The sequence below is a fragment of the Rhipicephalus sanguineus genome, chromosome 1 (genome assembly GCF_013339695.2).
Source record: "Rhipicephalus sanguineus isolate Rsan-2018 chromosome 1, BIME_Rsan_1.4, whole genome shotgun sequence".
Taxonomy (NCBI): Eukaryota; Metazoa; Arthropoda; class Arachnida; order Ixodida; family Ixodidae; genus Rhipicephalus; species Rhipicephalus sanguineus.
This window is the reverse complement of record NC_051176.1, coordinates 169,068,926-169,082,651: the sequence shown is the minus strand read 5'-3', so window position 1 is coordinate 169,082,651 and position 13,726 is coordinate 169,068,926. Positions and strand designations below refer to the sequence as shown.

The 13,726-nt window shown below is 41.8% G+C and overlaps 1 protein-coding gene across 1 annotated transcript in view; it reads right to left on the bottom strand.

The window, feature by feature from the left end:
- The window catches only part of LOC119401993 (uncharacterized), a 160,456-nt gene that overhangs the window by 63,283 nt on the left and 83,447 nt on the right, over positions 1 to 13,726 (bottom strand). The window contains exon 18 of the mRNA XM_049417623.1: positions 7,694 to 7,857. Coding sequence (XP_049273580.1) covers positions 7,694 to 7,857 — 164 coding nt within the window. The remainder of the gene's footprint in view (positions 1 to 7,693; positions 7,858 to 13,726) is intronic.

Sequence of the window (13,726 nt, the reverse complement as noted above, 5' to 3'; positions counted from 1 at the left end):
GCATTTATAGCCATTTGTAAGCATTTAAATGCGAACGCCAAAAATAAGCATTTATAGGCACTATAAAAAGACTACAAAAGCCCTTCTTAACCTATAATTCATGCTCATATATCAAAGTGGTGCAATAGGAGTGCAAAAAAACAAAATAGGCATTTGCCTAAGATCCAGTCCTAGTGATGACTTTTATTTGAGTGAAAACTTGCGACCATGATGAAACTTGCGCAAAATTTTTATATTCAGTTAAACAACGATACAATGAAACTCTCTATATATTGAACTACTTAAATTTAAACCTTTTAAAGTAAGTCAATATTTTTAAACGGCCTAGCAAATTCCAGTTGCCGCTATACACTGGCTTAGCAAAACTCTTGTAAATGGCTTTATCACAGAACATATAGTTATGTGGAAAAAACAGAAAAGGGTTAGGAAACCATGGATGACCTCATCAATCTATAAACAAATACAACACAGGAACAAGCTTTTTCAAGATTTTTTGAGACTGAAAGATGTTCATAAATTCAATGAGTACAAAAAGTATCGAAATGAACTAAATAAGGCAATCACGAAAGCAAAAGACAATTACTATGGTAATAAATTTGATGGTGTTGACAATTCCACCAAACTATGGCATGTATATAAGGAAATCTGTCATTCAAAGGGCACTGCTACTATCCCTGATGAAATGAAATTTAACGACAAAGCTATTAGAGGTCAAGACCTGTCAAACAAATTTAATCAGCATTTTTTTTACTTGCGGCAAGAAGTTAAATAATACGACAAATGTTGGCGCAAGTAGTTATATTAAGAGAAACTGTCGCGATACTTTATACCTAGCACCCACAAGTGCTTTCGAAATAAATAAGATAATTGAATCTATTAAAAGTAAAACTGCTGCCGGTCCCGATGAGATTAAGGTTGATCCGATAAAAGCAGTAGCATCAACAATTTCAGTTCCCCTAGCCCACGTTTGTAACTGCATTCTGAAAGATGGTCACTTTCCCGATGAACTAAAAGATGCACGCCTAACTCCTATACACAAAGGTGGAAAAAGTGATGATATGGGAAATTATCGTCCCACCTCTGTTTTGAATGTATTCTCAAAAGTAATTGAACGTGTTATACTTAAAAGAATAACTGCCTTTTTAGAGAAACACCAGCTGATAGTACCACAGCAGTTCGGATCTCAAAAAAGGAAATCCACTGAGTTAGCACTACTAGGCGTCAAAGGTGCGCTTAGTGAACACAAACGACACAAACGAAAAAGTACAGGACATAAGGCAATGAGCGCAAACTACCAACTTGTTTATTGTCTGAAATAAACGTAGCCCCAAGAAAGGGGTGCGTCAAACGAGCATGCGCAGATGCTTATAAGAAGGCAAACGGGGTAGGGCGATAATGAGCAGGGGGGGGGGCTACGGAAGAAAGGAAAAGGTGAAAAAGGAGGGTAAGGAGGGAACGAGATCCGAAGAAGCAAGATCGAATCAAAATTAGCTTGTAATTTTCGCAAAATCCATCTCAGCCGCTGTAAGGACGACAGAAGGGGCACTAACACAGCAGCCAGCAGCTAGCAGCCGCTAGTAACTTAGCGGCACATTGCAAGAAATGTTCATGTAAAGCCTTCTTCGAAAGAACAGCTGTAGTAGCCCGCACCGAAGATAAAAGGGTCCGAGAAATTTTAGACATTGAAAATTGTGGAAGAAGGCGAGGAAGCTTGTGTTAGTGCCCCTTCTATCGTCCTTACAGCGGCTGAGGTAGATTTTGCGAAAATTACAAGCTAATTTTGATTCGATCTTGCTTCTTCGAATCGTGTTCCCTCCTTACTCTCCTTTTTCACCTTTTCCTTTCTTCCGTACCCCCCCCCCCCTGCTCATTATCGCCCTGCCCCGTTTGCCTTCTTATGAGCATCTGCGCATGCTCGTTTGACGCACCCCTTTCTTGGGGCTACGTTTTTTTCAGACAAGAAACCAGTTGGTAGTTTGCGCTCGTTGCCTTATGTCCTGTACTTTTTCGTTTGTGTCGTTTGTGTTCACTAAGCGCACCTTTGAAGACTGAAAAGAAGCAGTTTACGGTTGGAATATCCTTAGATTTAAAGAAGGCGTTTGACTCCGTTACTCACAGCATATTACTAGCCAAGTTACCTTATTATGGGTTGAGCGGCCAAGCTCATCTGTTAATAAAGAGCTATCTAGAAAATTGCAAACAGTATGTAACAGTAAACAGCTGTTCTCCAGACCACAATCTAATCACTACTGGAGTTCCACAGGGCTCGATACTGGGTCCCCTTTTATTTCTTTTGTATGTGAATGACATCTGCAATATACCCCACACTGAGGTAATGGTACTTTTCGCTGATGATACAAACATATTTTTTCACAGTATAAGTGTGGAAGATGCCAGAATAAAAGCAAATATATGGCTGAGAGAGCTTACCCTGTGGTTAGATGCAAATGAGTTACAGCTAAACATGAAAAAAACTAAATATGTCATTTTCAGAGCTCGAAACTTGCATATAAATACTACTTTCAACCTATGTTTTCAAGACTCATTGCTTGAAAAGACGAGCAGTATTAAATTTTAGGGGGTATTTTTTCAAGAACATTTATCGTGAAATGACTACATATCTCACCTCCAAAACAAACTATCTCGTACAACTGGTGCACTGTGGAAAGTAGGATCTTTAATTCCAAAAAGACTGAGGCTCAGTCACGTCTGCACTATTGCTTATTGATCAGGGGATCTACTACGAAAACTAATTTAAGTAAACTAGAAGTTTTGCAAAAGAGAGCCGTTCGTGCACCCCTTTCAATGATACCACATCTCCATATAAAATTAAGTATAAACTACGGTAGTTCCACCAAGCCTTCTTTACACAGAGACGCTCTCACTTTATATGTTCATGCAAATTAAAGAAAACTAGACAAATTTTGAGTCCAGCTATCTTCAAACGACCACAGACCGCAACCTACGTGTGATCAACTATAAACTACTTAAGACCAGAACAAATTATGGGACGCTATGCTTGAGATACAAAATTCCTAGGCTCTTAAATTCAAACAGAGAACTGTTAGATATATTAAAAGAATCGTCCTCTTTAAAAGTGTAAGCCGATTAATGAACTAGCTCTGAGAGGGAAAGTACAGGAATTCAGTTGCACTTCAGAATAGATACACGGCTTTAGCCGAGAAAACCGACCTTAGCGTTGACGCAATGAATGATAATCTGACTAGTATCATTAAGAAGTGTGCAGTGGAAGTCGGGGGTACAGTCGTTAGATAGGACACTGGTAAGCTATCCCAAGAGACAAAAAACCTCAAGAAACGTCAAGCCATGAAAGCCTCAAATGCAACAGACAAAATAGAGCTGGCGGAGCTTTCGAAGTTAATCAATAGGCATAAAGTAGCCGACATAAGAAAGTATAATATGGAGAGAATTGAGCATGCTCTAAAGAACGGAAGAAGCCTCAAAGCTATGAAGACAAAACTGTGCATAGGCAAAAATCAGATGTATGCATTAAGGGACAAGGAAGGCAAGGTCACAAACAATATGGATAGAATAGTTGAGGTAGCGGAAGAGTTCTACAGAGATCTGTACAGCAGCCGAGACAGTCAGGATGATAACGTAAGAAGCAGTAATAGCCCAGAGGAATCTGACATCCCACCAGTATTGAGAGGAGAAGTAAAGAAAGCCCTAAAGGGAATGCAAAGAGGCAAAGCCGCTGGTGAGGATCAGGTAACATCAGACCTGTTGAAAGACGGTGGAGAAATTATGTTGGAAAAACTGGCCACCCTGTATACGAAGTGTCTCTCGACGGGGAGGATACCAGAATCTTGGAAGAATGCCAACATCATCTTGATCCATAAAAAAAGCGGACGTCAAGGACCTGAAAAATTACAGGCCCATCAGCTTACTGTCCGTTGTCTACAAGCTATTTACAAAAGTAATTGCTAACAGAATTAATACGACATTAGAGTTCAATCAACCAAAAGACCAGGCAGGATTTCGTACAGGCTTCTCAACAATAGACCATATTCATACTATCAATCAGGTGATAGAGAAATGCGCGGAATACAACCAACCCCTATAAATAGCCTTCATAGATTACGAGAAGGCATTTGATTCGGTGGAGACATCAGCAGTCACGCAGGCACTGCGGAATCAGGGCATCGACGAAGCCTATATAAACATAATGGAAGAAATCTACAGCGGATCCACAGCCACTATAGTCCTCCATAAAGAAAGCGACAGAATCCCAATAAAGAAGGGCGTACGGCACGGAGACACGATCTCTCCAATGCTATTCACCGCGTGTTTACAGAAGGTTTTCAGGGCCCTAGATTGGGAAGAACTAGGAATAAGAGTTAATGGAGAGTATCTCAGTAACCTGCGATTCGCTGATGACATTGCATTGATGAGTAACGCAGGAGACGAATTACAGTTCATGTTACTGAACTGGATACGGAAAGTAGAAGAGTAGGTCTGAAAATCATTATGCATATAACTAAAGTAATGTGGAACAATCTTGGCAGAGAACAGTGCTTTGCGATAGGTGGCGAGACACTGGAAGTTGTACAGGAGTACGTCTAATTAGGACAGGTAGTAACCGCGGAGCCAAACCATGAGAGTGAAATAACTTGAATAATAAGGATGGGGTGGGGCTCATTCGGCAAGCATTATCAAATCATGAATGGTAGTCTACCACTATCCCTCAAGAGGAAGGTATATAACAGCTGCATCTTACCGGTACTTACCTACGGAGCAGAAACCTGGAGACTTACAAAGAGGGTTGAACTTAAGGGGGGACACTGCTCTTAAAATTTTTTTCTCATTTCTTGATCGATTTTGATGATACTTGGTGAGTTTATGTATATTTGTGCGCTGATTTCAAATATGCGATTACTTTTCTAGTATAACCAGTAGTTCCTAAAATACAAAATATTTCATGTGCCTTTTGGGGAGGCAGATTTTTTTTTCAACAAAGAGAGTTACAAAGTAAATCAGCATATCACAATAACCTGTAACCAGAACTGAGTGCAACAAAACAAAAATAGATGTTCTAAGCCCATTAGAACAAAAGTTACAATATGTTACACATTCACGAGTGCGTCAATTTCAAGCTGTGGTTTCCTTCGCGAATGTTCAACATACCATAACTTTTGTTCTAATGGGCTTGGAACATCAATTTTTGTTTCATTGCACTCAGTTCTGATTACAGGTTATTGCGACATGCTGATTTACTTTGTAACTCTGTCTGTTGAAAAAAAACCTTCCTCCCCAAAAGGCATATGAAATATATTGGTATTTTAAAAACTACCGGTTATACTAGAAAAATAATTGCATATTTGAAATCAGCACACAAATATACATACACTCACAAAGTATCATCCAAATCGATCAAGAAATGAGAAACAAATTTTAAGAGCAGTGTCCCCCCTTAAATTGAGGACGACGCAGCGAGCGATGGAAAGGAAAATGATAGGTGTAACCTTAAGAGACAGGAAGAGAGCAGAGTGGGTCAGGGAACAAACGGGGGTTAAGGACATCATAGTTGAAATCAAGAAGAAGAAATGGATATGGGCCGGGCACGTAGCACGTCGGCAGGATAACTGGTGATCATTAAGGGTGACTGACTGGATTCCAAGAGATGGCAAACGCGTGAGGGGGAGACAGAAAATTAGGTGGGTAGATGAGATTAAGAAGTTTGTAGGTATAACATGGCAGCAGAAAGCACGGGACCGGGTTGATTGGCGGAACGTGCGAGAAGCCTTTGCCTTGCAATGGGAGTATACAGGCCGATGATGATGATGATGATGATGAAAAGAAAAATCTGCAAATATTGTTAAATGTGTTGCACACTGTTGTGTTGTCAGTGCCAACGACTGCAGGCAGAATAATATGTCGTATTGTTCTTTATGCTACTTCCGTCACCTATGTTATTTATTCTACTAATGTTAATCATGTTGGTTATGTTGTTTATGTGTTTAGTGTCTACATAAACTGTTGTTTTTTGTTTTAATTATGTTGCTTCGCCGAGCACCGATTGTACAGGGGTCAGGGCCTCAGTCAGGCACATGCTCGCGCCTTTAGCCCTCACCCCTTTGATTTACTGTAAGAAAACTATCAAATGTGTGAACATCCATATATAATCTTACAGTGCTGACAATAGAGCAGCTGGTAACTGCAAATAGCTCCAAAAAAATATTGTTTGGCTACTTGAATCCTGTTGCAGCAGTGCCATTATTGAAAAAAAATTTCATCTGTGGTAAATGAGCACATTTAGACTGCTTTCACTGGGAATGTATTCTATGCAATGAACAGCAGTATGCAGTAACCATGAAGTACAACATAACCAAACGGGAACTTTTTAGCAATGTTTTACTTTAAGAATGCACAGCATTAGTAAGTTTCCTGTGTGTTGGCCTGTATAGCACATGCAGCTGACAAGGGCGATTTCTTTCTCACCAAGCTTTCACTAGGAATGTATTCTATTCTAGGCAATTGGCTATGTTTTAGTGTAATCACTGAGAAATAAGCATGACACACGCATGACCTTCATGCTTCAGAACTTCAGCCTGTATGGCACACGCAGCTGACAGGGGCGATTTCTTTTTCACCAAGGTTTCACTGGGAATGTATTCTATTCTTCCAAAGTCCAGAATACCTTCTTTTCAGTTCGGGATTGCACGCTGCATAGTCATTAAAATTTTTTTAAGTTCCTTTGTTATTCTAAAAGTTTCAGACCAATATGTTAGTATGAGCAATACGCTATAACTGTACACTTTTCTCTTTAAGAGATAGTAGTATATTACCAGTCAAAATTTGAGAATGTCTGCAGTATGAGCTTCAGTCCAGCTTTATTCGTCAGTCAATTTCCTTTTCATGAGTAGGCTCCCTTGTCAGTAAGTGACCTAGATATGTACATACTTTTGCATAGATTTTAAAGGCTGGCTACTAATTGAGAACTCTTCTGCCAGGCTACTGAGCATCACTTTTGTCCTCAGCACATAAATTTTTAACCCTACTTTAACACTTTCACAGTTTAAGTCTTTGATAACTTTTTGCATTGGTTCCTAAATCTCTTGAGCACATCTTCATTCTCTGTGTTTGATATTGCTTGTACTAATCAGCAAAGCCTTTTCATGGGAAGAAGAGGATATCAATAAATTAATTTACATATCCCGACAGGCATCATAATGCATTAGTAGCATAAGATCAGATCTCCCTTGAGCCAAGAGTTGGGGAAAAAAAAACAAAAAAACGAAAACAGGAAGAGATGATGCAGAAATGGCAAAAGAACTATGCAGCCAAGGCTTAAAAATCATAGCACAAGAAATTGAATCAGAAAATGAATGTCTCCATTCTTGATGTTGCAGCATGCCTATAAGAACCACGGGTACCTGGAGATTGGGTGTGGCACCACGAGTCACCCATGGCACATGTTCAGTAGCCGTGGTAAGCAGAAAATGAATATAACTACTGTTGAGTCTTGAAAATACAAAATCAATGCAAAAATGACATGAAAGAAACCAGACATGCATCTTACCATTGCATTAACTATAAATTCTGTTCATGTGAGCATACAGAGCTGCAACTAATATAAGCTGATCAATGCAGGCAAGTTGGCTGTATCACATCACAATCTACAAGACACTGTATTATCTAACATTGAAAACACTGAAGAAGGGAAAAAAGTGACCTTTGAGCTTTCTCCTGATGTGGTTCCCAACAATTTCTGGCAGGATTCCTTATGTACAGCCAAGGTATCTTCAAGCCTGGATCCACATTGCTGAATTCTTCGCAGAAGCTTTTCCAGCTCTCGAGTTTTTATATAGCTGGTTGGTGTGGCTCGCTTACTACGCCCTGAAAAAGCCAAAGTGACATGTTCCACTCTGAGCTCATAATAACAAAGAGCAAGTACTTTCTAGCACAATCTCATAACTAAAGCTCCAGAAACAGAAGCTACAGTTGACAATCATAACGGAATTTTTTTTTTCAGGTCACTGTTGAAAAGCTGCACCAACAACCTACAAATGACACTGGCTAAGCATTTCTCTCTCTGTGTGTATGCATGTCTGTGCCTGTGCGTATTTAACGGGGCAGGGAAGGAAGAGGTGTAAAAAGGTACAAATGCAAGCAACAGAATAGATTAGAGCAACCTTTAGCTAAAAGCATAATGTGGGTTCCGAAAAAAGTTCTTAACTTAAACAATACTGAAAACACTTCTTGCATACCAAGCAGACACAGCACTGGAGATGCTTCTCGTGTACACTCATGAGCATAAGTATACGGTCCACGGAAGCGAGCGCGTGCCGAAATTGCCATCTGTACTGTCTAGTGATGAGCCTTCTGCTGTTGAGAGCATTACTATGGCTGCGAATTCGGTAGAGCAATGCTCTTGAAGGCAGACGGCTCGCCACTAGACTGTGTAGACGGCCATATCGGCACGTGCTCCCGTGGTCGGTATACTTATGCTCACGGGTGTATGTATAAAGTAAAACCTCATATGTACTTCATGGAGATATGACAACACTTCGTACTAGTAAATGGTAGTGAACAGTAACCACCAAAAAAAAAATTGCATTTCCTGACATTCACCACTCCTACCAACAAAGAAGTAAAATATGATGCCACAGTAAAAGTTGCCTTTTTCTTCCTTTTTATCAAAGCACAGAAATAATTCCGGCTCTCTTGTATGACTATGCAAAAGCGCGGCTGCGATGCAAGAAGCATTTCTTAACCACAGCAGACAACTCTCAATACAGCTGACATAGCAACAGGGCGAAGAAATTGCTGATCTGGTTTTCACCAACATGTAGTATATGTGTGCATCGGTACAGCTATCAGTTATCGAATGAGAACCAACACAGTTTAATTGAAATGCATTGCCTCCTACCACATAGAGCCAACAGAATGATCTCACTGCGTGTTGCATAACGCCACCACTGCTGCAGTCCATGCCAGCACAGTATTCAGTACATTCAGATGTGTACAGCTGCTGCGTCGGTGAGCTGCGTTAAAGGGCCAGTAAACAGCCTCACGGTCTAAAATTTGTGATGGAGATAACAGCGCATTTGCACGATGTGAACCTGCTGCCGCAAGAATTTTGTGAATAAGTGCTGAAATAAGGAAGTTACAGGGTGTAGAACAACCTGCTTTGGCTGGTTTCGGTTTCTCGCTCGGCCTTCCCACCGTTCTCAGTAGCACAGAGGAGTAGGCGTAGGCCCTTTGTCGTAAGCCCTTTGTCGTGACTACACCCAGATCAGCAACGTAACACGACGTCAGCGATTACGTCACCGGTGCCCAGCCAACAACCATGCAAGGCTTCCTCTAAGTGTCGCTAGTGCCAGAGCGGCGTGGTGAGGAAGTGTGGTGCAAGGCTTTCGTTCTAGAAATACTGCTCGTCTAGGTAGTCTCGGGCGCTCTACCAAAACGGCAGAGGGCAGCACAGGAAAATGAAAATGCAGACCGTGCGACCAAAATGATCAAGACTGCATCACTGCAGGATCAACGCGCCGTTTCGTAGTGCAAAGGACCAATAGAGGAAGTGGAGGCTACATAATGTTGCCCATGGGCAAGATTTCGCCACTGCGCAGGCGAAAAGGACTGGTTAGGTGCAGGAGAGGGCGCGGGAATTGTTTTTTTAAGTGGAGCGTCTGCACGGCTTGTTGAACACTGCTGGATGACAGGACATAGCTTCGACTTAAACAATGTGACGACGCTTGCTCGGGAACGAAGTTGGGGAAAAAACTCCTGGAATCGTGGTTCATCTGTCGCGACACATGGGCTTGCAACAACTGCGGCCCCCTGGCGGATGTTTACAAGGATGTATGTGACTAGTGGACTGGGAAACCTCCACTCAATTGCTGCCAGTGTATACTGAGGATGCCACCAGCATTGGTGGCGAAGCGTCTGTTATTTTGTTAATACTTAAGTCGGATCGGAGTAAACCTTTTACAATCACGAAGTTGTATGCGAGTGGTCAGGTGTGCGATCTGAAAGAAGAATTGCTGAGCGTGATGGGACCTTCCGGCATCGCCAGGACATGCATAGTGCGAACGAAAAGGTGGACTACGACGTACGAGTGGAGATGAGCATTGTATTTTTCACTGCTGTATGAGAGCTTAACTATCGAACGCTTCTCGCTCCAAACGAAGTGGACGCTGCAAATGCGTGTCCAATTGCACACCGGCTGCGACAAGTCGCAGTTCATACGTTTGCGTATACATATCAAATAAATAATAGGAGGCAGAAAAAAAAAAAGCAGAAGAGGGAGGACATTTATGGACGAACTTCGAGGCATTGTTTATGTACCGCACAGCTGTGGTCAAAGGCTATATTTTTTCATTTTCGCGCTATTTCTAAGAGAACTGGCAGAATTTTACAGGCAATTGTTTTCAATGGTGTTCCTGCAGCTGTTGTGGCAGCCATGCACATGCAGCATCAATGTTTTCACGTCCTTCTGGCAAGGTGCCGTGCTACTCTATAGTGACTGCACTCCCGCGAGCAACCAACAACCATCTGAACTTTTCCACCGCCTGTGTCAGATGGCGGTGCCAGTTCAGTTCGAAACAGCAGCGCACTAGGCCCTGTGCACACAGCCTTCACCTGTGTGATCGATGTCGAACTGATGTTCATTCTCTACGAGGGGTTGTGTGGAAGGCGTCCAATGACCCAGTTGGCTTTTAGGCATGTACAGGGACGGTTCACGAAAGCAGCCACGAGAATATGTAGCCATTATTACTAATACAGTTTTACTTTTTTAAAACCTTGAAACCATTTCTTTATTTTTCCATTTCCCTTACATGGGCTCACAGCATCCTGACAAGACCGATGAAACAGCGCTGCAGGAAAGCAACGCTTTGAAGGGCGTATTACACGACTTGCTTACGTTATGGTTGGTTTCGTATTCCTCTGCATGAAAATACAGCAAGCGCACCAGTAATTTTTTTGTTGTGCACCCGCAGAAATGTGACACTTAGATTCTGAACGTAGGAGTTCCCTCGCGGCGCCCCCCATTTGAATGTCGATTTCACTGCTGCAGCTGCTTTAGTTCAAGTGGCGTACACAATTCATGCATCCAAAGACATCACATGGATGGGGCATTTTCTCTAAATGGCAGTTAACGAGTTGCGCAAGCGAGCAAAGCCTGCACAGGAATAAGCATTAACAAAACTACTACTGAGACGCAACTATGCCAGTGGAGCACAGCCCGACGAAAACGAAACCTTTCAACCACCCACTTTGTCAAGAGTAACATCAAGTCCTTTTTTATATGAATTGAACAGAAATGCACAAGCAGCCTTTTATACAGACTTCTGGTTCACCGCACTAATCTGTATAATTATGGGTGGTCTGAGTACTACTGATTATATACCGAGGCTGTAGTACGTCATATTGGGCTAGTACTAGAATGTCCCACTGGTGGCACAAACCGTGTCCTACATTTACTTTAAAGGGGCCCGAACCACCCTTCATGCTTGGTGAGAAAGCACATAGAGCGAAAAGCAGACGCTGCTGTGAACACCTCAGCCAAATGTATTGCAGTTGTGCACGGCAAGGAGAGTTTACAAGCAGAGCACGAAGTTGCCATTTTCTCTAGCACGCTCTTCACATACAATGACCCCTCCTCACTCTTTATGGAGCTGCCGGCGGCTGCTGTATGGTGTTATACAGCAGATTGCTACTACTGGCCAATAGCTGACATAAATTAAGAACGACGTTTGGATTAGATGCGCTTCTTGCCACAAGGTGCTGCCACATGCTGGCGCTGCAGTCTATAGTGTGTTAAATTTACACAGCAGCAACACTATCGCACACTGGAATCACACAGGGAGAGGGCAATCGCATTTCATGATGCACACTGAGATAGTTCCTTAACCCCTTTGTTATCCCCCTTTGTGTAGTTTCCAACGCACTCATCAGGACGAAAAAGAGAATGCACTTAAAGCATGAAAAATCCCTGCAACTCTGCTTGTTCTTGACAGATTCGAAAAATTTTTGCGGATCTACTGGTGAGAAAATAAACTCCGATACGGAGGTCATTTAATGGCTTGTCCCCATGCTTGAGGCAATAGGTCAAGTGTCATTACAAATAGTAAAAAAGTTGTATTGAAGGACGAAACCTGACAAAATACTATACGCTAAGCAGCACTTTTTAGCTTCATTGCTTGTAAATTACCACAAGCTTCTAGAAGCTTATACAAAGCTTTGTATGTGCAGTGCATAGAAAATGAACAATTTCTAATTAAAAGTCATGCAAAAAATGAGCCTAAGTAAACGATCATGCAGCCCATGTAAGCGTAAGTAATATAAATGCAAGACAAGCAACAAAAACGAACTCGTCACTTATGTGGAATATGTAGCACTTACAGGAGATATTTTTTTTTCCATATCAGACCAAGTAATGGCTGCAAGCTTGTGAATACTTCAGCTGCACTGAACACCTTAAACGTAACTAGGAACACACCCCACATACTTTCAGCTTTACCTTTCATAATGAGCGCCATTCTATCCCACCTAAAAACCTGAGGCAGAAAAAATATGTAAAATGTTGATGGAGGAGGAGGAACAACTTTATTGTTCCCTCTCCTAGGTGACGGCCAGGAGCCCTTGGACCTTCACGGCATCCTTGGCTTGCTTAACTGCTTGGAACTGGTAAATGTTTTGTTCTGTGTGGGTGCTTGAGAGCAAGCCCAGATTATGTGATTGAGGCCCACCCTTTCCTGGCAAACCTTGCATTTACATGTATATAAATCTGGGTAATAATTACCTCATTCGACTAATACAGGCTTTTGAAATCAGCCGCATAGTCTATGTGGCCCCCTATCTTAAGCTCCAAGTCGCAGAGGAAACTAAAGTGTATCATCAAAAAAGCGTATAAGCAGGCGCTAGGACTCCCAATGATCACATCTAATGCAAGATTCTGAAAGCTCAGGATACATAACACTCTTGACGAACTCATCGAAGCTCATACGATAGCGCAATGTGAAATATTAACACAGCGCTCGACAGGTAAACATATCTTCAATATAGTAGGCGTGACGTACGTGGCACAACACGGTGTTAAGGAAGATAATTCATCAGACATGCAAGGGTATCTTTTTATTCCTCTAATACCCAGAAATATGCACCTCGAATATATAACAAGGAGAGACGTGCAGAACAAGCAAAAGCTCTTCATAAGAATATCTAATATTCTCAGGATGTGGTCTATGTAGACGCATAGGAATATGCAGGTGGCAAAAGTATAATCGCCGTCACGACAGATCTTAAAGGTGATTCCCAAGCCAGCACATCCATTAAAAGCAAAAAAGCCAAAGTGGCAGAGGAGGTAGCCATATCACTGGCGATGGCCACCACAAAAGTTACGTTATAGTTAACGACTCTAAAGCCACGATTAAAAAATTACGCTAAAGGTCGAATCTCGCAAGAAGCACCAAGAATCCTAGCTAAATTTCGCGATAGGAGAGATTTTCATATCATGTGGGCACCCGCACACTCCTCCCTTCCCAGAAATGAAGCTGCGTACAACGTAGCTCGAGGTACAAAATGTTGATTGAGAAGTTTTTCTGTAAGTGTATATTCTTATCTTGCAGTAAATCTCAATACTACAACTAAGCACCTCTGCACAGTTGAGCCCAATCCTAGCATTCCACACATGGCAGATGACACTTGCTGCAATTACTTTAAGTGAATACCCATTAAATGTACTGAGAACACAATGAAACAT